This window comes from Arvicola amphibius, chromosome X (assembly GCF_903992535.2).
Source record: "Arvicola amphibius chromosome X, mArvAmp1.2, whole genome shotgun sequence".
Classification (NCBI taxonomy): Eukaryota; Metazoa; Chordata; class Mammalia; order Rodentia; family Cricetidae; genus Arvicola; species Arvicola amphibius.
In genome coordinates, this window is record NC_052065.1 from 112,031,572 (window position 1) to 112,053,784 (window position 22,213).

Sequence of the window (22,213 nt, forward strand, 5' to 3'; positions counted from 1 at the left end):
TTACATTTTCAGAGAGGGTGAATTTAAAACAGAAAACCAGAACTGTGTTTGTATCACAAGTCCAGGGGAAAAACAAAAGTAAACTGTGTAAGCAGCCTTAACAACAATTGAAATGAACAAATGGTTTATGAGTTCTAATTCACTATAACAGAGAGAATGTACATCCTACTAAGATACGCATGACAATAACTGTCTACTTTCACATTTTTTTATTTCAAACTCCACAAATAAGGGGAAGTAGCACAAACAGTGGCTGTTCACCAAAGTCTTTATCTGAGTAAATTATTCACATAATTTACAGAAGAAATTAGCATGTGTCATTGGACTGAATACCATTTGCATAAGCTGCATCATTAGCCCACTGAAAGAATATTTATCTAACGATATGTATCAATGAAATTGAATAATAGTAGATAAAATTAATAAGGCTACAAAAGCTTAGAAGTTTGGTGTGCTTCTTTTTCCTTTTTGGGGGGTCTAGAAAAAAAAGATTTTTCCATGCTAAGAGTGGACACTTCCGAGTCCTTCGTGTGGAATGCACCATCCTTTTTATACCTGTTTAATCAATTTTGGGAGGTGTCTGAACTCGAAAATGACATTTCCAAATGTAATACAGCACTGAAGCCTGAGCAGCTTGCCCTGCATCATGTCAGTGGAAGGTGAGCTGCCAGAAGAAAGATATACCTTCATCAGTTCCGGATGCATGCTCCTCTCCAAGCTGGCCATGATGTTCTCGGCTTTCCCTTGGCTGCTTGTTTCATCATCTGCAGATTCATGGAAAGCAGATGTTCCAAACCATACAGAGCATTGCTAATCACCTAAGAGGACTATCCTCTCTCCCGCCCCATCCTCTCCTGCTAGATTTATGGCAAAGAATTGTGATTATGAAAGCACCGGGGAAACTTTAATGGACTTTTGAAAATCTGCCATGAATTTCTTATCCATTTCAGCATGGTTGTATTTCAAGTGTCAGGGCCCATGCAGTACCAACTCTTTGAAAAGCCTGCAGTCCATCCTTCAGGAGGAAGCAGGTTGGCCTTCATTGTGGAGGTTCTATCTTCACCTAGCCCAAAGGCCATTCCCAGGGATTACAGATGAGGGCCTCCTTTAAGAATGAGTCATTTCATGGTTCTTACCTTGTATTGCTTCTGCTGTCTCCTTTTTCTCTTGCACTAAACTGTCAGTATTGATCTGAATGATCTTTTTCAACATTATCAACCATTCCTCCATTTCCTGCTCAGTTTCAGCCGCCAGATAATGGCTATACTTATCCAACATCTTGAGTTCAAAAGCATGACGGCGCATTTTGGGGCACTAGAGAAGGGGAGAAAAGAAAACACCTGTTCAATTAGATTAGCTGCCCTTTTTATATTAATTGTGTTCTCTTATTTATTTTTTCCCCTCAGCTCAGCCTATATGTACACCCACACTTTCACAAAACCATTAATTCTTTCAATAAGATACAGACATTCCCAGACCATACCAAACCTATCTTTGGTGCTCCTCCCCGGCCTGAGCAAACCGCAATAAGGACAAAAGGCAGCCAGACATCAATCATTTAAGGCCTTTGCGACCCTTCACATTTAGAAAACCAAACCACCACCATTAAAACAAGAACACATTTTGCTCTCTTCATCCAAAAATTTCCCTTGCGTTATTTATAGACTTTTCGAAACTAGATGCTAGAAGCCAGCTAAAATGTGACAAGAAGCACATGCAATGCTTCCTTTTCCTCTCCTCATGAACACAGGGGTGTGACTGGGTGCAGCATGCACAAGATCAAGCAGTATCACTGGGGCAGGAAGGCCCTAACTGTTTCACGTCAAATTGTGACTTTCAATAAGATGTGAAGTGGCCCACACGGAATATTTGAACAGAAAGAAAAGGAAAAAAGACCCCATCCTGTCTTCAAGCCTAATAACACATTTTACCACCCTCTCTGTCCTGACAAAAGAAGTGGCTGCCCCTCTCCTGCCCTCAGCAATCATTTCAAGAAAGGGTCATAAATCAATAACTCTCCACTGCACGGTCATTATTTAAGAAGAAACCCACGACTTTCCTACTTTCCGTCTCCAAAGAACAGAAAAGGGTGAAATTAAACCACATAGCAAGCCGTAATGATTTCGGCATTTGAAAACACTAGGAGAGGGAATCATAAAGAGACACTGTGGGAGAACAACGAGAAAGGTCAATGGAAGAGGGCTGATTGGCAAAGCTCCGCAATCATGTCTGCCTTTCTTTTCTTCCAGTCAAATAAAAAATGTGCGGATTATTATTTATTTCAAAAAAACTTTTGGGCTGGGGCTGAGGCTGAGGCTGAGAGGTAGAGCCCATGCTGGGTGTGCTCAAGACATGAACTTTGAGCCCCAGCACTCTGCACACCAAACCAGACCTAGTTAAAAGCATGTTGGGTTTACAAAGATGGCTACAGTTTTAATTTTTTTTCACTTGAACCTCACAGCAATCTTACTGGATGGAGTAGGAAGATGTTATTAATCTGACATTATAGCTTTGAAAATACTCAAATAAATTGAAGTGACTGAACCAGTCACCCTTGCCTCTTCATTAGTTCAATGTTCCTATTTTGAATTACAGTGCCACAGCACCTAACAATGCTCCTCTCCTGGTCATTTCTCTGCCTTCTCATTCCCACCTGACCTTTCTCTATATCACCAGGAATTCAAATCAATAGACACTTACTAACTCCCTAAGGTGTGGGCAGCCTTGTTAATTATTATAGGAGTTCCAGGAATGAGCGAGAGAGGGCCTTTGCAATCTAAACCCAAAAAGGAATGAACAAAACACAATTTAAAGTGTGCTTTTGAGAAAGGAAACAGCCAAGGGATAGCCCAGAGGAGCGGGAGCTAGATTTGACTGGGTGGAAATGATAGTGAGGAAGGAAACAGAAAGCACTTCATGGTTGAAAGGGAATTTAAACTGAGTTTTAAACAATAAGAGTAATTTAACAAGGCTTTGTGTCAAAATAAAACATGGGTTAGGGATGTTGTGTAGCATGCACGAAACCCTAGGTTCCATTCCCAGCATCAGGAAAATAAAGAAATAAGAAATAGGGAAGCCACAAATATGCCTGAAGTCCATGGAATACACAGCTTGTGATCAGAACACAGATGCACAGGAATGAAACTAGACAACAGGTTAAGGCTTTGAATGCCTTGGTAAGAGCTTTCAATTTTCCTCTGTGAGACAGGAAATTAAGACCCAAAGGTTTTAAAGAGACAAGTGAGGGATCCGCTCTTTGTCTCAGGGAGATGGAGTGAAGTAAAACAGTAAGCTGGGAGTTAGGAAGGCAAGATTTGGGGGTAGAAAGATGGCTCAGTGTTTAGGCATATCTACTGTTCATACAGAGGACCTGAGTCCAGTTCTCAGCACCCACTTTAGACAGGGATAATTGCCTATAACTCCAGCTCCACGGGAATCTAGTGCCCTCTTCTGGCTTCCTCAGGCACCTGCACGCATGTGCACATACCCAGATAGACAAATACACATAAAAAGAAGTAATGATAAAAAGGAAATCTTAAATGGAAAAAAGCAAAATTCTAGAGTAGGCAGTATACAAGGGATACCCAGAGAAATACTGGGGAAAATTCAGAAAAAAATGTGAATCAAGAAGCAGTTTGGAGTAAGACTCAAAGGATTTGATAAACTTTTAAATACTGGTCCTGAATGGAAGTGGTGTAAGGAGGTTTAGAGGTTACTAATACAGGTGTTTAGGGGCATGGAGATGCCATCAACCAAGAGGGGAAATGCCGAGGTTTGTAATAGTTCATCAACAACCCACTTGGAGAAAGAGAAAGAATGATTACTGCAATAGCCTTACCTGAACAACATCAATGCATGCGTCCAAGTAGATGCAACCTTTAGACTCCTTGGAATTTTTCTCATCTTTATAAGAATTGAGAATATATGAACCATCAGGAAGCTGCGTCAAGTAAAAGTACCGTCTCTTGAACACCTAGAAGGAGAATGTAGCCAAGATCCACTTGTGACCTATACTCACGGCAGAAGGTCTGTTTATTTGAACCAAAAACCTTTAACATCTTGCCAGCCATAGTATCTGACCAATTGTCAGACAATCTCCAGAAATTGTAATGAATCAGGTTTCTGGGCTGGTGAGAAGGCTTGGCAGGTTAAGACACTGGACACCATGCCCATTGACCTGAGTTTGATACGCAGGGCTCACATGGTGAAAGGGTAAAGCCAACTCCTGAAAGTTTCCTCTGACTTCCACACATGTGCAAGCATGTATCCATACATATACACTTAGGTACACACATGTGCAAGCATGTATCCATACATATACACTTAGGTACACACATACACACACATATACATGCATACACACACAAAATACATACATACATAAATGCATAAATAAATAAGAAAGAATTGTGCTTAGCTTTGTTCTTTATTTCTTTAAAGATACTATGATGTCAAGCAATTTACCCTTAGCTAATCAAATATATTGATAATGGTGACTACTTATACACTTGAAAATGTATAAAGCACTTTTAAATCTGAATCACTGGCCTCTTCACCCAGTATCCTTTTCTGTCTAACAGCAAGGAACAAGTAGATCTTTTCCAATTATGTCCAAGTATTAAAAGGCATGCACATTTACATCACCTTCATATCACAGAACAGTTACAGTGGACTGGGCCTCTTGCTCCTGAAACCCCCACTTACAGCTTTCTCCCAGGGAAGCAGAGAGAATCATCAATTGCCTCACCAATTGCCTGAGTGTTGAAGTTTGAATCAATAGGGCCCAAGGGGCCTGAGCCATGTGATCAGAGATGGGAGTAGGCTGTTGCCTACAGGAATGAGGAAGAGAGGAAGACTACCCAAATGCCTTTCTCTTCCCCCTTTGTTTCTCCCAGAGAGCACAATGAATAGAGTGCGGAGGGGACTACAAACCCTTTGATGTTTCTGTGCTTTTTAAGCGTTTGTCATAGCGAAAGTAAAACTTACTGCAGTCATAATTCCCCAGGATAGTGGGTCTGAAAGCACTCCAGAATGAGAATAGTAACAGAGCCAGAAAAACAGACTCCAAGTGATTAGTGAGGAAATACACGCCTATGCATAATGTCTTACTCACAAAAGTGGAAGATTTAAGCTTCCCATTTGCGATCACCCAGCTGACAACCCAATATGATCTGTGATCTGATATTTAAAGGACTTAAATATCACAAAAAGAGCATTATTGGACCCGATCATTCCTGCCAACTACTTAACTTCTCTGCCAAAGCATCTTGAAACATCAACAATTTATTTCTCCATAGCATGAACAAGTTAAATTATATAGATATATTATGGGGTATTTCTTTTAGGAAAAAAGTAAAATAATAATAATGCTTACAAACATTTTGAACTTGTTTAAGTATTGTCTATTTGTGAATGAATACAAAAATGTACTAGTATGAGGGACTTCTTGCCAAGTCAGACGGATAAATGCTACAGCTTCTATTTCAGGTAGTAGGTATATGGGCTATATGGTATCAACAGAAGGGAGAACAAGCAGAAAACATCAGCTTGTTTTGTAGAGCCTCACAAATGTTACTTTACCAAGAAACAGAAATACAGAGAGTGTGCTTGTATGTGCATTTATGTCTTTTGTTTATTGATATACAAATTGAGTAGCCTTTAACTAAAGTGCCTGGGGTCAGAGAAGCATTTTAGATTACATCCTTAAACTGAAAATCTGAAATCAGTGAACTTGGGATTCTTCAAACTGGAGGTATTCAAGTATTTCATAGATATGAAAACATATTTAATATGTATAATTATAGCAATATAATTATACCAATGTAATATAATATAATGCCCAAAATGCATATTCAATTAACACGTGTTTATAGAAAAAAGTTTATATAAATATGCAAAAAATGTTAAACAAAATGACTGTTATATCCAGGCATGTTGGCACATGCCTGTAATACCAGTACTCAGGAGGAAGAAGGATCAGAAGGTTAAGGCTGTCTTTGACTTATACAGTGAACTCAAGGTCAGTACGAGCTATATAACATCCTATCTCAAAAACAAACAACAACGTTGGTGATCATGTCATTTATATTTATGTATTTTTCGTGACAATGGTTTGCATCTCTTAATAAAATAATGGAACCAGAAAACCTAAAATTACATACTGAGCTTATTTTAAATGACTAATTTACTGAGCATTGAGACTGTGCATCTAAGACTTCTTAAAAGTTACAACAGTAATTACATGACAAAAATCAATATATCTTCTAGGCAAAAATTAGTATGATTTAAAAGCCTGCAACTCAACTAAAAGTTTAATTGTGAACAAATCTACAACTCAAAGTGTACAGATTCAGTGATGCAGCTGGCCAAATCTGCATGAAAAGCCCACAGTCAGCCACAAAGTGAGGACAGAGAAGGAAAGGCATGGAGCAAAACACTTGTGGCCTAGAGTCAAATTACCATCTGCACAAATGCCTTCGTGTGCAGCTGTCTCACCAAGTAACGACATTCTGCAGCAGCCATCACTTCCAAGATTAGGGAAGGGAAATTATAGGCAATCACCCCCTATAACACAGTGTCACTGCGAGGCATAATTGCTAGGTAGTTCAGAAATCAGAGAGAGAGCATTTGCCTAAAAGAGCACTTGGAAGGAGCAGATGTCACGAAGGCTGAGGATCCTGACCCTCAGCCAGAAGCCCCTCTGACATTTGTCCTCGAGGCTGCTGCTTCTGTCAGTTTCCTCACCTGTTTGATTGGACCAGGTGAGCTAGGAGGTCATTTTGTCATGAGACTCTACAAACCTTTTCCCTGAACATGAACAAGTTATACATTAGCCTTCCTAGGCTGACAGTTAACCCCCCCCCCCAAAATACACACACAGTCAAATACACTTACGGATGAGATGGCCCAGAAATTAGTTGCTCACTGAACAAGTTACACATTCGCCTTCCTGGACTGACATTTAGCCTCCACACACAAACACACACTTATGCGTGAGATGGCCCATATATTAGATGTTCACTGAACAAGTTACACATTAGCTTTCCTGGACTGACAGTTACACTAACACACACACAAAAAAAAACACACTCACACGTGAGATGGCCTACACATTCAAAGTGCAACATTTGCATAGCAAAGAATTGTTCTGTTTGCTCTTTTTTGCAATGGAGGTCCCATTCCATTGCTCAGGATGACTTTTTATTCCTGGTTCAGTTGATCCTCTTGCCTCAGACACCAGAATAGCTGGGACTACATGGATATGATTCTGTGTGTGGCTTAGAAATTGTTTTTAAGTCACCCCTGTATAGAAATTGGTTTGTGAATGAACGACAGATCAGGAGATGGCTATACTCTCTTTTCATTCTAAGAGTCAATGATGTATCTATTATTTAAATAATTTTTAAATTATTTTTTGTGTGTAGGGGTGTTTTGCCTCCATTTATGTATATGCACAACTTGAATGCTTAGTGCCCATGGAAGCCAATGGAGGGCCTCAGATTGCCCTGGAATCTGGGTTACAGATGGTTGTGAGCTGTCATATGGGTGCTGGGAATCAAACCTGGCCCTCTGCAAGAGCAGCAAGGACCTTTAACCTCTGAGCCACCTCTCTCCCTATGAGCCATCTCTCTAGCACTGTTAGGTTAGGTTTGAACTTCTGGGAAGTTGTAGGTCCCTTTGTCAAAGAAGAAAGGAGCATCCGAAATCAATCCTATAGAACCAAAAAGAAATTTCCAAAATATCCAAGATGCAGAAATTTAGGATACAGGTAAATATATTTTTCATTTTGGAATTTCATTTCAGAAAGAAGATAGATGCTAAAATAATAATTCTACATCATAGTTTTCATCGGAAGGCCTCTAGTCCCGTGAAATCAATAGATAACTGTTTTACCTGAGAATATATATCCACTCACATCTTCCCTAACAGAGATAATAAAAATGTATTTAAATTCACAGTGGTCACTACTTAAACTGGAGTCACATTCCTGTGACATCCACAGAGAGTCTCTCTCAAACCCTGCAATGGCTTTTCACGCATGGTGAATCAAAATCTCATCTATGGAAGGTGGAGAGAAGAGAGAGGTGGGCAAGGCTTTATCAGCGGCAGGTGGAGAAAAGAAGCTGTTCTGGGATGCTACAGCGTAACCAGGCAATCACACAGAGCAATGCACTGTCCGCTTCCAAAAAGGAAGGCAAAGCTTTCACAGTAAAAAATGAAAAATGAGAACACATGATCACTAATTTAAACATGATAACATGTATGCATGTTTCCAAAACTCATGCTATGATACCATGAACATATAATTCATATGTGTATTATGAAATAGTTAAAATTTCCAGGTATGGTGGATCACAACTGTAGTCCTAGCACTTGGGATGTGGAGGCCGGAGGATCAAACGTCTGATGTCAGTCCTGGCTGCATGAAATCCTGTCTCAACAATAACAAAAAAAAAAACAAATAATAGCAATAATAAAAATAAATTTTAAATAAAATATCTACCATAGCTTAGAATATGGTGCCTGATATGATCTCAGGTTAGCATGTGTATGTGTATGTGTTGTGTGTTTGTGTATGAGAGTGCATGTGTGAGTGTGTGTGTGTGTGCATGAGTGTGTGTGTATGAAAGAGAGAGAGAGAGAGAGAGAGAGAGAGAGAGAGAGAGAGAGAGAGAGAGAGAGAGAGAGAGAGTGTGTGTGTGTGTGTTTAATTGCTCTCTCCATCTTGTTTTTAGAGGCAGGGTCTCTCCGTGAACCTCAGTCTCCCAGAGTTGGCATGGTGATCCTCGTACCTCTGTCGTCCTGCTGCTGCAATCACAAGGACTCCAGCACTTGGCTTTTATACTTTGGTCCTGAGGGATCAAACTCCCCATGGAGAACAAGCACTTTAGCAACTGTGCCATCTTCCGAGCCTGCACCTGCATATCTAATCCCACCACCCAGGCTACGCTGGTTTATGTACAATACCGAAGAACCCCAAAGAAACTCCTTTAAGTCTTTTCTCTTCCCACCTTTAGCCTGGGATCCTCTTGCCTGAATAATCACACAATTCCCTCTACTTTCTTTCAGGACTGTCCTTGAGCCTCATCTTCTGGAACTGTTTTTCTACTTCTACAAGTACCTATAAACATTATAGCATTTTTCTGCAATGTGAACTCTATCCAAATCTACCTCATTCATCTATCTCTTCTTTAAAATATACTGTTTCCTTCTAGACTATTAAGGTACGCTATTGTTTAAAGTCTAATATAATGCTTAAAACTCATTAAAGTTTCTCAAAAGGAAAAAATAATTTGTCCACCAACATATTTTCAAAGGATTCATTCAATAGAACAATGTTTCTCTGTAATACCAACATTCTTCTCATCCTCCTTGCCTTTATTATTTGTCTTAGAGAGTGAGCACAGATGAATATTCTTTTATCTTCCTTTATGAGAAACATGGATCCCAAAGAGTGGTCCATTTAGGAGAGTAAGGATGACAGCAAGTTGGAAGAGTTGATTCTCGGGGATCAGGTCATGCCAAGTCCTTTCAAGGCCCTGAGATGTTGGGACAGTAACCTTTTGGACCTCTTCTGGACCAGTCACGAAGGCCATTTGTCACTCAGTTGCATCAAAGACAGAAGACAAGCAGGGAAGGTAGACTAACTACTACCCTGCCTTCCAATTAGGTAAACATTTGATCATCTTATATAACAAACCACAAGGGTGCCTGGCTATGCGTATTGCCTAGAGTGTGGAAACTTCCTCTACATTATAGTAACCAGTAGTCCCAAGAAGGGGTGCTCTAAAGCATAAGGACGGGATAGGAGGGATGCAGAATAGCAGCAATGCAGAAGTGAGGCAGGGGATCTACTTAACTGTGTTAAACTAAACAGAATGGCCAGGACAGCAGTGAAAGGAAGAGAGCGGGATCCCAGCACTCATGAGACAGAGGTGAGAGGATTACAGATTCAGGACCAGCCTGAGGCTGCATTATAAAACTCTTGCCTCAGCCGGGCGGTGGTGGCGCACGCCTTTAATCCCAGCACTCGGGAGGCAGAGGCAGGCGGATCTCTGTGAGTTCGAGGCCAGCCTGGTCTACAAGACCTAGTTCCAGGACAGGCTCCAAAAAAGCTGCAGAGAAACCCTGTCTCGAAAAACAAAAAAAAAAAAAAAAAAAAAAAAGAAAAAAAAAACTCTTGCCTCAAAGGAAAAGAGGGTGGGTGGGGGGAACAAGAGTCATACAGAGTCTCAGAACTGTTCTAACCAAACATGGAAGGAACAGTAGGAAAGAACACCTCCAAGAGTTTATACGAACACTGACTTACACTTAATTGTACTAGAATGGCAAAGACTTGGTCTTTCTGGAGAAGCCCCTCCAGAAGGTTGGCAACCTCCCACTCATCTGTCTCCATATCATTTTATACTCCTATCCCGTTTTAACATATTTCACAACTCTACACTATATGAAACTTGGAGGGGGGGGGAATCATGTTCATTTTTCTTGAGTAATTCTATCATAGCCAAGCACTGGAAATTTTTAAAACTCATTTGAGCCGGGCGGTGGTGGCGCACGCCTTTAATCCCAGCACTCGGGAGGCAGAGGCAGGCGGATCTCTGTGAGTTCGAGGCCAGCCTGGTCTACAAGACCTAGTTCCAGGACAGGCTCTAAAAAAAAAGCTGCAGAGAAACCCTGTCTCGAAAAACCAAAAAAAAAAAAAAAAAACCTCATTTGAAACAAACCATAAAAGAGGATATCTACAATCTCCCTTATCATTGCAGACACATTATTTTCTCAGACTTATTTCAACAAAGACGGCCTTGCTCAACTTCCTCTGTCCTTCCCTCCTGTTTCTTCTTCCTCTGAACTTGCTTCTTCCTCCTCCTCCATCTATTGTTTTTGAGACAGGGTCTCACTCACTCTTTAGCCCAGAGTAGCCTCAATCGCGAGGTGAAATTCCTGCCCCAGTCCCCAAGCAAGCAAGACCCAGCACACCCAACTTTTTTCCTTGCTTAAACTATTGGTGGTACCACAGTTCTTGCATAATCAGGCTCACGTGTCAGGACCTAACCTCTCGCCATTCACATAACAGAAAATAATAGTGACTGGCATGCTTTCTGTCTTCTTGACCCTAAGTGTTCTGCTCATGTCAGCTCATCCTTATAAACAACTCTGTGCGGTCACCACTATCTTCTTTGCCACATCACGGAAGAGAAACTGAGGCACAGAAGGACACCGGGGAGCAAATCAACTTAACCTAGCATGGCTACCAGACTTCCTTTAGTACGTGTTCTCTATGTACTGTGTCCACATTCATATTCTCTTCTGGGATGCCCTTCCTTCAAGGTCTGGCCATCTCAGACCCCATGTTCATGCAGTTGGTACCTGAACAATCATTAAACAATTATTTTTATTGTGTGTCTCATATCTCCAAAGAGGTCGTAAGTCAGAAGGGGCATATTGTGATACTTCTGTCTACCTTCCCAAATACTAATTTTGTGGACTAATCAAGTATTGCTTGTGTATCTGGTGAAGGATTTGATGACTCCTTCCTAGGATTGCCTGGCATATAGCAAGTACCTAAAAAGTAGGTTTTGAGATGCAGTCACCAAATGAGGGGAATCAAAACAGAAAAACAAATTAGTGAGAAAGCTCCTGCCTATGATAAACATGTATTAATCCATATTATTTACTGTAAGATGCTGTCTAGTAAGTTGGAGCATATGGAGAAAAAAATCAAAATAATAGATCTTATCTTCCTCTTGTTCCGATGCACACAGTGACCTTGACCTCCCAGCAATTTCTTTCATATTATATATACTTTCTTGAATGAAATCCTCTTTTGATTTGCTGCTCTCCCCCTACCAAGAAGAGAATTCTCCTTCAGTTGTCAAAGAGTAATAAGGACTTTTGGACTGTGAATGTATAACAAACGGCTCTCTTTTGTGGGGGCAAAAAGGGCATGAGAAGTGAGTCATACATCAGGCAGTTGACCTCGCAACAGCAATAACACAGCGAGGCACTTCAACATTTAATTGCTGCAAATGGGGAGTCGAGTGTCTAAGGAATGCGATCAAACTGAGCCAAGAAGATCCACAAAGGTAGGTGTGCCGCGGGTTAGCCAAGAATGTACAACTCTTCGAAACTAGAAATCACCCTCAAGATCAAAAATGCTCCTTAGTCCATATATCATCATAGTCCTTAGAAAAAATAGTTCTAAATACCAGGGGAAGGTCATACCCGATAGCACAGCTATCTAGTCTGCATTATTTTTTTTCTCAGTGATAGAGAACACGTTTAATAAAGCAAATATCTCTAGCAGCTAATTAGGAAAGAGAATGCAACCGAATAGGCTCCTCTTAGGACTACAGTTTCTGCCTAAGTGATCGTCTAATCTCTATGATTATCTTCAGCTTCGCTTCAGTCCTTTTCCAGGAATTGGAATGGGGTCGCGGGATGGGTTCCCATTAACTAGAAAGCATGAATTGAGGAAGTGGCTCACTGTAATAAAGCTTGTCCTGTCTTAACATGACTGCTGACAACAAGGCAATTTACAAGTGCTGGATGAAAAACAGTCACTGTGCCCAGACAACAATCAGAGCCTTTGCAAGAGCTGCACAAGGCCAGCATCCTCTTCAGGGAGAGGAAGTGCTTGGGCACTGTGACGGCTGTGGAGTGACCGTGTCTCACTGTGAAGCTAGATCTATCATTAGCAGCTCTCCCACTGCCTAGTGTCTCGTGATACTTTGTTGGGGGATAATGAGGGTACCCAGAAAGCACTTTGAGAAAGATAATGAGGATTGCAGTGAATGGAATGGACTGAATATAACTTAACTGTTCCGGGCGGCGGGGGGAGGGGGGCACAATCCACTGGGGAAAATATAATTTTTATTCCAGCATCAAGAACTCAGTGTGGTTCACATGCTCACCCTTCTTTCCTGTAAGGACCGTCACTAGCAAATGGAATGCCCTGGCAGAATTCTGGCAGGCACCAGAGGAGGATTAATTTTTGAAAGCAGTCCCCGCAGAAATCGCTTTGGCCGTGTCGCTGATACTGCATTCGGCCTCGTGGCTGCTTGCTCAAATGGTCACATAAATTAAGTTTTCTGGTTTCTCTGGTAAATCAACTGGGCAACTTCTGATCCTTTTTCATTTTACTTTTACCTCTTCACTTGTGATTCTAGTTTTATTCTTTCTTTCCTTGCTCTTTGATTCTTTTACTCTGGAAAGCCCAAATGTCTAGGGAAAAGACTCGGACTTGTTTATCAAAAAACAACAACAGAACAAAAAGCTTCAGTTGCTGTGCATAATTTCAAACATCTTAAGGGACAGCTTCCACATGGTGCTCTTGGTTTGGTTGTCTGAGACATCATTTCACTGTATAACCCAGGCTGCCCTTCATTCTACCCCCTGCTGGGGTCTTATGACTGCTGGGACTACAAGCCTGTGCTACCAGGCCCAGTTGCTCCAACAGAATTTTTAAATTTTTTTTGGTTTGCGTTTTTAAAAATGATTTCTTAAAAAAAAACTTCTGAATATATAACTTGCTTGAAGAAGTACAATTGCCAGTCACAAAGGGATATGCAGCTTGGTGTCAAGCTCCAGCCCCTCACGGAGACTCAAATAAAAATACGAAGAAGCTTGGCTTAAGTGGGCTGTTCTTTGCCAATGAGTCATGATTAATACCTACACCCTTCTGAGGCAGTTTCCTGCCCACTGGGAGTTAGCAGAGACTAAATCATGAATTTGCTGATAAAGAAAGATTATCTGGGGTCAGTTCTGGAGCTCAGGCACTGTGGCTGTTTGCTAAGGCTCCTACTGCATCGCACCTGTGCAGAAGGAGGCCCCCATCGGGCAGGGAACTCTGGCTGCACCCAGGATAAACCTGCTCAATTGCTGGGGAAATTGCTCAGATAACGGCACACCTGAATCATCTTTCCCCGTTTGCCTATGAGACTGATTAACAGTCTTTATTTGGAAGAGTCACCTAATAGAAACAAACAAAATATCCTTCCAGCACACCTCCAGTTCTGTCAACCTTTGGCTTTTGTTATACCTCCTCTGTCTCTGCTGCTGCTAGAGCTAGACAGGCTGCTCCGCCCCACTGGGCACTTAGCTTCTTATTAAGCCTGAACCAATACAAACTTCAGAAGAACTTCTCCCCATCCCGTGACAGGGCACCTAAGGTTGCAAGCTCTACGCCCTTAGTATGCCCTGCTTCACAGGACAGGACCCCTTGTTTAGCAACTTCAAGACCACTACCATTTCCAGCCATTTGCTGTCCACCCTGACAACCCCTCTGTTCACAGAGAAAGCGAGCAGAGTACAACTCCAAGAGCAAACACTCCAGGGGCAACTAAGCCCTTGCACTTTGAAGTGCACAATGGGACAATAATTAAAATACTTTAGTCTATATAGGATAGAGAACTTTTGGCAAAGTATATCAGAAAGCTCTGATTGACATTTCTTCTCTCGTGCCCATTGTAGGTCTGGCAGATCCTCATATACAACAGTACTGCTTTGGCTTAAGAGATGAAGGCAAAGAGTACAGGACACATGCTTAACTTCCAAAATTCCATGGCGGTGGCGCACACCCTTAATCCCACCACTTGGGAGACAGGGGGGCAAATGGATCTCTGTTAGCTTGAGGCCAGCCTGGTCTACAGAGTGAGTTTCGGGACAGCTAGGGCTACACACAGAAACCCTGTCTCAAATAAACAAACAACAACAACAACAAAAATTCCAAACAGACATCCCCAATGCATAGTAGATGAAGGTACTAACCAGAAATAACTCCCAAACCTCACCATGGCCCTTATATTACAAAACGATTTTGTTAAAACCTGTGAAGCCTCATATGACCAATTTGGGTTTTTTGGCTGTTGTTGTTGTTTTTGCTTCCTCTGTCTACCATTTCATAGAGGCTTTAAGAAGAAACAACTGTAGCCGGGGTGCAACTCATTTGATCGAGTAGACCTAGCATACATGGGTTCCATTCCTGGAGATGGAGGTAGGAGAACCAGAAATTCAAGTTCGTCCTCAGCTACAAAGCAAGTTTGAGGCTAGCCTGGGATATATGAGACCTTATCTCAAAAATAACAGAAAGAAAAGAATTCGATGAAAATTGTTTTCCACAGAGATGGGGGTAGGAGAGAGAGGGCAGATGGGAAGGAGGGAGGAAGGAAAAGACAAGGGGAGGGGGAGAGAAAGAGGTGAAAAGCAAGAGAAGAGGGGGGGAAATGTGAGCATCTGGGAATAAAAAGAGACAAAGAAAAGAACCTAGCTCAACAAGACAGGGCAATGGCAACCAAGTAGCAAGTGACATCTTTGTCTCACGCATGTGGTCACCAGGTTACCTAAGATCTACCATCCACTCCGTGAATTTATGGCTCCTGCTGGACCCCTGTAAGCATGGGAGTTTTCAACCTCAGAGATAGATAACAGCCAAGCTGAACAATCAATCTTTGGCTGACTGTATTAGTTTTCTACTGCTATAATAAATTACCCCAAACGGGATGGCTTGAAACAACACAGATTTATTACGCTGTCGTTCTGTAGGTTAGAAGTCTAACTGGTTCCTAGGTAGGGGAGGGTCCATTTCCACACTCTTGCCCCTTTGTACCTTCAAGAGGATGCCCACCATCTTTGGGCCTGTGACTCCTTTCTCCATCTTCAAAGTTAGCCACATCGCATCTCCTGCCCCAGCTTCTGCTCGCATCTCTCCCTCTGACCCTCCTTTCCTGTCTCCCTCTTTCTTTCACATATCAGAACCTTTGTGCTTATTCTGGGCCTGCCTGGATAAATCAAAATGGTCTCCCTGTTGGCTTATTAGCAGCTTGAATTCCCTTTTGTCGTGTAAGCAAACACTTACAGGTTCCAGGGATTAGGACATCTTTAGGGATTCATTAGCCTTGCTACTACATCGACGTGTATTTTAAAAATCAGGAAAGAAGGTATAAACCATGAACTTTTTTTTACAGGCAACTGGTTCTTTTACCTAAAACATTATCTTCTTAAGAAGTTAAAAAGTGGTCCATAAAGCAAAATGTAATTCAATGGTACTTGAGGAACAATTGAAAACAGTCTTGAGGTGAATTGATTAATAAATATTAATTTCTTACCAATGTCTTATGAATCTAGCTTTCTATGTAGCATATATCCTTAGTGCTGTGCTAAACCTAAGGTGCAGGTAAAGCAGGCTAACATTTGGAGAATGTTAGGGGAGGGGAATGGAGTTTAAGCTATAGCACACAAGGGTATAGTCAGATGAGGGGAATAATTTCTACAGACCAGTGGAGTACAGCTGGCAGCAATTAATCAGGTAATTCCAAAAAGCAAGTAAAGATTATTTTGAATGTTTCTAACACACATACATAAACAAGCACACATGCACACACTCGCACACACACATACACACATGCAACAGTGATGAATATTTAGGCTAATGCATGTGCCATTTCCCCTGTTCTATTCATTGCTCATTATGCATGATACGTGTATCAAAAGTTTACTTTGTAACCCGTAAGTGTGTACATTCTGTATCTTTTTAAAAGTGTAAAATCCTACAAGCCCTTTCTGACAATCTGCACAGAGTTATAACCTCCGCTCGTGTGCATCTGAACTTAATAACTGATAGGACCTGTACTATGGTACTCAGGTACTGAGGATGAGAGTGTACTGGCCAAGAGGATAGACCCGCAGAGGCTCAAACCCTACTTCTGAATACTTGGGGCTCTGTTTTGCTTTTGGTAGACTTGTGTATGTGGTATATACACACATATGCACATGTGTGTTCTAGCGTAGTCACCTGTGCATTCACATACAGAGGCTAGCAGTCCACATGGAGTGGCTTCCTTCACCTTTTCGCCCCTGAGCTGGAGCTCACTGGTTCATTTGACTGGCTGGCCTGCAAGCCCATGATCCACCTTGTCTCAGCATCCCCAAGTGTTGTGATTACAGCTGAATGTAATGTTTCTCAGCTTTTTTGTTTATGTGGGTACTAGGATTCTAAACCCAGGCCCCCATGCTTGCCCGGCAAGCACCTTACCCAGTAAGTAGTATCCCCAGAGCTGGAGATCGGCTTAACCATCAAGACTTCTCTGTGCCTAACTTACCATAGCTCTAATCTAAGAATAATAATAACAGTGCCTATTTCATGAGGTTGCCATGCAGATCAAATGCAGAATATAAAAATGCGATGCAAAATAAACTTGGTATGGTTCTTGGCACACTTTAAGCCCCCAGTAAAAGGGTTCTCTTACTATCTCAGGTTAGAAAAAAATCCCATGCTCAGATACAACAGATACACAGGAAACATCCTACAACTTGGATTCATTATCTTGGGGCCGGAAAATGAAAGCGAGAACAGGACATGGCCACTAAAGGGAAGCAGCAGGCAAAATATTAAATTAAGGCCGAATTTGAGTCTTCCTTTGGTAGATACCCACGGTTTCTGCTTTCAGGCTATCGGAAAGCTAGAATGACCTTCGATGCTTAATGGAACTGTGACTCATCCTCAGTAAACCACATGATCTTATATTGAATATCTGAAAGAACAGTTATAGTTGGTACCATGGAATAATGTGTTTCTCTGCTGAGAATCTTTAAGAAGCTCATTTGTTCTTCCTCTGGATTTTAATGGCTCTCCACTGCCTCCTAAACAAAAGTCAAGCTCGTGTCCAAGGCATCTAAGGCTCTATGCGGTACTTTGTCCCTTTCAGTGTTTTTGGTTTTGTCTCCCACGAGTCCCCTTACCCAGATTCACTGTTGTCAAACTACTCCATTTTCTAACAAGGCTCTTCTGGTCACCCTCGGGCACTGCTTCATGTAGGACTTAAGTTGGTGTGTTTCTGACAGAATTATGAAGCTGCTGGACACAAGGGACTCCCATCTTAGCCATCCATGCTTCCCCACACTCGCTTATATTTAATAAGAGCCAAATTGATTCATTAAACTCCTTTCCACATAGGAACCTCTGATGCCTGTTTCTTCACTCGACTAACAACTTCCTTCTTAAGCTCCCTTAATCAGACAATAAGAACTTCATAATCTGTCTTTGAAAAATTAACATTTCTGAGTTAACATTGTTCTGAGGATGGCGCTTTAAAATTCCACACATTGTAAAAATTCTTTCATTAGAGGTTTTTGGGGTGGGGTAGGGGAATGAATGAGAACAAAATATAATGGTACACGTATTTTTTTAAAGCCAAAATAAAACGCATTACTCTACATGTTAACTTCAAACAAAATATTTTATGAGGGCTCATTAGAAAATAAACCTTTCTCCAGATTCATTATAGATGTCAATAGATGTCAAATGATGAAATAACATAGTAACTACTCCCTACCTTCATGGTTACTGTGATGGTGCTATTTACATTTGCTTTATGCAACCAACCTTGCTTTATCACACCACCTTTCTGAGAACATAAAGAGGATGAATCCTGAAATGGAAGAAAATAATCAGTAAATAGTAGTCAGCCAACCATTTATTTAGTAATCAACACTTAGCAGACACAGAGCTAGCCCTATTCCCATTTCCTAGTTAAACACAAAGTTATTGCTCTCCATAAATACTTGAAATTATTGTCTACAGCACGAAAGGTGGTATAACATAGCAGGCACTCATAGTTGCTGACATGTCCAAGTCACCTCCTAAGAAAGCCTCCTTGTCATGCAAACAGTCAAAACTCTACCTTGAAATGTCACAGACATCGAGACCATCTGTCCCAGGAGGGATGTAGCAATGAGGCAAATCCACATGAAGTCACCATCCCACATGCCCAACAAGAGAAGTAACTCTACCATCCCATCACACAGGCAAGAGAACACATTTATATACATGGCTCTGCCCATTTCATTGGAGATTTTCTAAAACTCATTTGGAAATGTAACTTTTTTTTTATTAAAAAACTACTCATCGGTTAGAAAAACTGGCCACAGCTACTCATAGGCACTGGTTTCAGCAACTCTCCTCAAGTCTTCTTTGCAGCCCTTTCTGCAGAAGTGGCCTTGAAGAAAGGCCTGGCATTACCTCATCTTTCTCGCAGTCTTCGTCAATCTCAAACACATGGTTAGGAATCTTTTCCGGTCTCAGAGATTTGCTGGAAATCCAAAGAAAATTACTCTCAACATGGAACACAATCCACAACCATCACCAACGAACAAAGGCAAAAAAAGTTGACTTCATTCTTTGGAGAAAACAAGAAAATGCAAGCGGGGAGATGGAAAAGTACTGTCTTCTTCCCAAATGTAGACCTTATTCCTAAGTAAACACGCACAGCTTCTGTTCGCTTGTTTGACTTTTGCTAAGCAAGAACTCCTGACTAAGCTACCTCCTCGGCCCTGCATTATTTGCATATATGGACTCCCACATATGCAGCCAGCTGCGAAGATAAAATAGAGACCAGATAGGAGTCAAGGAGAGCAGAAGTTGCTAAGGAACGTATGCCAGGACTGCTAGCAGTGGCAGAACTTTATCTTTTCACAGCTCAGAAAGCAACACGGTATCATTCTGGCTCTCCCTTTTGTTTGCTTTGGGAACCTGGACTGTTAATGTTAGTAGTTTCTTTCCTGGGAAAATGTTTTTGAATGCTATACAGGGTTGCACAAATGTCTTACATTCTGTGATCTCTATGGGCACACCAAAGCATGTGAGCCCACACTTACTGGGAAGAGTGTCACTAAGCAAAGATAAAACACACTCAACTAGTCAAAATATTGCATAAGCCAAATAGGCTGTTGTTTCAAGTTTGATTTATTATAGACTATAGCAGGGGTTTCAGAAGAGGTTTCTAAAAAGCCAAATAATAACAATGATAATAACAGTGATAACAATTATAATAATAACTCTCCTGCTTCCCTTGTCTTCAAAACTTACCATGGCAACATCCGAAAGTCTCCAGAGAAGTCTTCGTACTTGTAGTTGACCACATGCCAATCTGTGCTGTAGGTCTTAATACACTATAAGAAAATAGGAATCGCTCATTTTCGACATTGGAAAAAAATAAAAAGATGCTTTTTTTTTTAAGTCTGGCAGAACTGACGATGGTGGCACACACCTGGAGTCACCAGTAACTAGAGACTGAGGAAGGAGGATAATGAACTTAAAGCCAGCCTTGGCTGCATAGCAAGTCCCTGTCTCAAACACACAAACCAAAGTCTGGCGAAATACTAACAGACTTTTTGAAGTGAGTTGAGAAATGTTGGTATGGGGATCTTGCTTTGCCCTCACAGCACACGAACCTGTTACATAGGTTAATTGAGCTTAGGAATTTTATTTTCCATTTATCATAAAGAGGTAGGGCTGGAGAGATGGCTCAGTGGTTAAGAGCATTGCCTCGTCTTCCAAAGGTCCTGAGTTCAATTCCCAGCAACCACATGGTGGCTCACAACCATCTGTAATGGGATCTGGTGCCCTCTTCTGGCCTGTAGGCATACACGCAGACAGAATATTGTATACATAATAAATAAATTAATTAATTAAAAAAATAAAGGAAGAGGTACTTTCAACAGTTTATAATATAAATTTGAAATTCACAGATATGTAACTATTTTTTAATACCAAGAACATATGGCAGGTTGCCAGAGGGATGGCTCAGTGCTTAAGAGCAGACACTGCTCTTTTTTTTTTTTTTCGAGACAGGGTTTCTCTGTAGTTTTGGTGCCTGTCCTGGAACTAGCTCTTGCTCTGGCAGAGGACCTGGGTTCAGCTCTCAGTACCAAGACCAGGTGATTTACAACTGTCTGTAACTCTAGTTGCAGAGCATCCAAGGGTCTTTTCTGGCCTGTATAGCCAGCCACCTGCACGCACACGGTGCACACAAACTAACTCAGGCACACATGGGTCTGTGCACATGTACATGCATGCGCACACCCATAACAAACAAATAAAATAAACATGAAAAATATGTTCTTTGCCTGACCACTGATCCCCTTACCTCTTTGACAAATAAGCTCTGGGCCCTCTTTTCAGCATCTTCTGGCACAGTAGACTGCACCGTTCTCCGCTGACGACCAATCACTGAGATCTAGAAAACAAATCCCATTCTTGCTTTAAGAACTGGTTTGGAAAATAAAATGCTTATTCTTTTAAAAAGTACTTATGAACTCACAGATATGTCTTCCATGGGGAACATAAGCAGGTCTCTGAGGGGATCGCTGTAAATCTGCGTTTTCCGTTGGATGATAACATTCTCATAGTCCAGGGGTTCAACTACCTTGGCCTTTTCCTTTGTAAGAGACCAAAGACATAAATTGTTACTGTCAGACTCCCTGAAGAGGAAAATTCCTCTCTCTGTAGCAAAGATACACTATTCTGCAAAAAGGTGATTGTTGATAACAAGTACATAAAGCTACTTTACTTTAACAAGAGAAACCTCCTCCAAAAGTGCATACATACACATAGCAAACACAAGTGAACACAAGGACATGCATAAACAAACTCCTCCTTACTATAGATAAGAATTCTAAAGAAATAGCACCATATTCTATATGTCTGTATGTCTTCCAAAAATTCCCTGAATGTGAAGTCAAACAGAAATGGTATATTTAAAAGCCTGTGAGTCATTTCGCAAATGTGCACTATTTGCTGGGTAACTAAGAGGGAAAAAAATCTTAACATCCAAGCTCCCTCTCCGTACCAGATACACAAGCCAAAGGGCGCATTACATTCCAGCTTTGATAGGGCAAGCGCGAGACCTGGAGATGCTTAATCCTGCTGGCGGGGCCTCAAAGCCTGAGGTTTCAGGAGGCAAGGGCTATGGCAGCTAAGTGATAATAGGGTACCAGTCTGAGGTTCCTGTTACAAGGATTGGGTCAATAAAAGACGAGAAATTATAATATAACATAGGAAGAGGAGTAATAATAATAAAAGCACCAACTGGATTCCTTTAGAAGAATACTATTGTATTGTATTTAGTATCCATTCATGCACATAATGTGTTTTCATGAAGTCCACACCCATATTCTCCCTTCCAATTTTTCTCCTACTTCCTTCCGCTCTTCTCTCTCAACTTGTTGCTTACAATGCCACTGGGTCCATTAGAGCTGCCTATATGTGCATGGGTGTGGGACCATCTACTAGAGCATGGGCTCATGTCCTTGAAGAAATCTGGCCCTCGCTCAGCAGTCATCAATTGCCAATAGCTCCTGCGTGCTCTCTATAAGCAGGTAAATGTTTTCTGTGTATTTTTTCCAGTGCAATGCTCCTAACAACCTATGAAACAGGTAT

General features: G+C 41.3%; 1 protein-coding gene across 2 annotated transcripts in view; it reads right to left on the minus strand.

Annotated features, from left to right (window-relative positions):
• The window catches only part of Dock11 (dedicator of cytokinesis 11), a 190,370-nt gene that overhangs the window by 116,540 nt on the left and 51,617 nt on the right, over positions 1–22,213 (minus strand). For both annotated transcript variants that reach the window (XM_038316459.2, XM_038316458.2), the window contains exons 2-9: positions 21,096–21,212; positions 20,922–21,011; positions 19,862–19,944; positions 19,016–19,085; positions 18,330–18,425; positions 3,839–3,973; positions 1,137–1,314; positions 685–764 (exon numbers count right to left, since the gene is read on the minus strand). In XM_038316459.2, the coding sequence (XP_038172387.1) occupies positions 685–764; positions 1,137–1,314; positions 3,839–3,973; positions 18,330–18,425; positions 19,016–19,085; positions 19,862–19,944; positions 20,922–21,011; positions 21,096–21,212 (849 nt within the window). The remainder of the gene's footprint in view (positions 1–684; positions 765–1,136; positions 1,315–3,838; positions 3,974–18,329; positions 18,426–19,015; positions 19,086–19,861; positions 19,945–20,921; positions 21,012–21,095; positions 21,213–22,213) is intronic.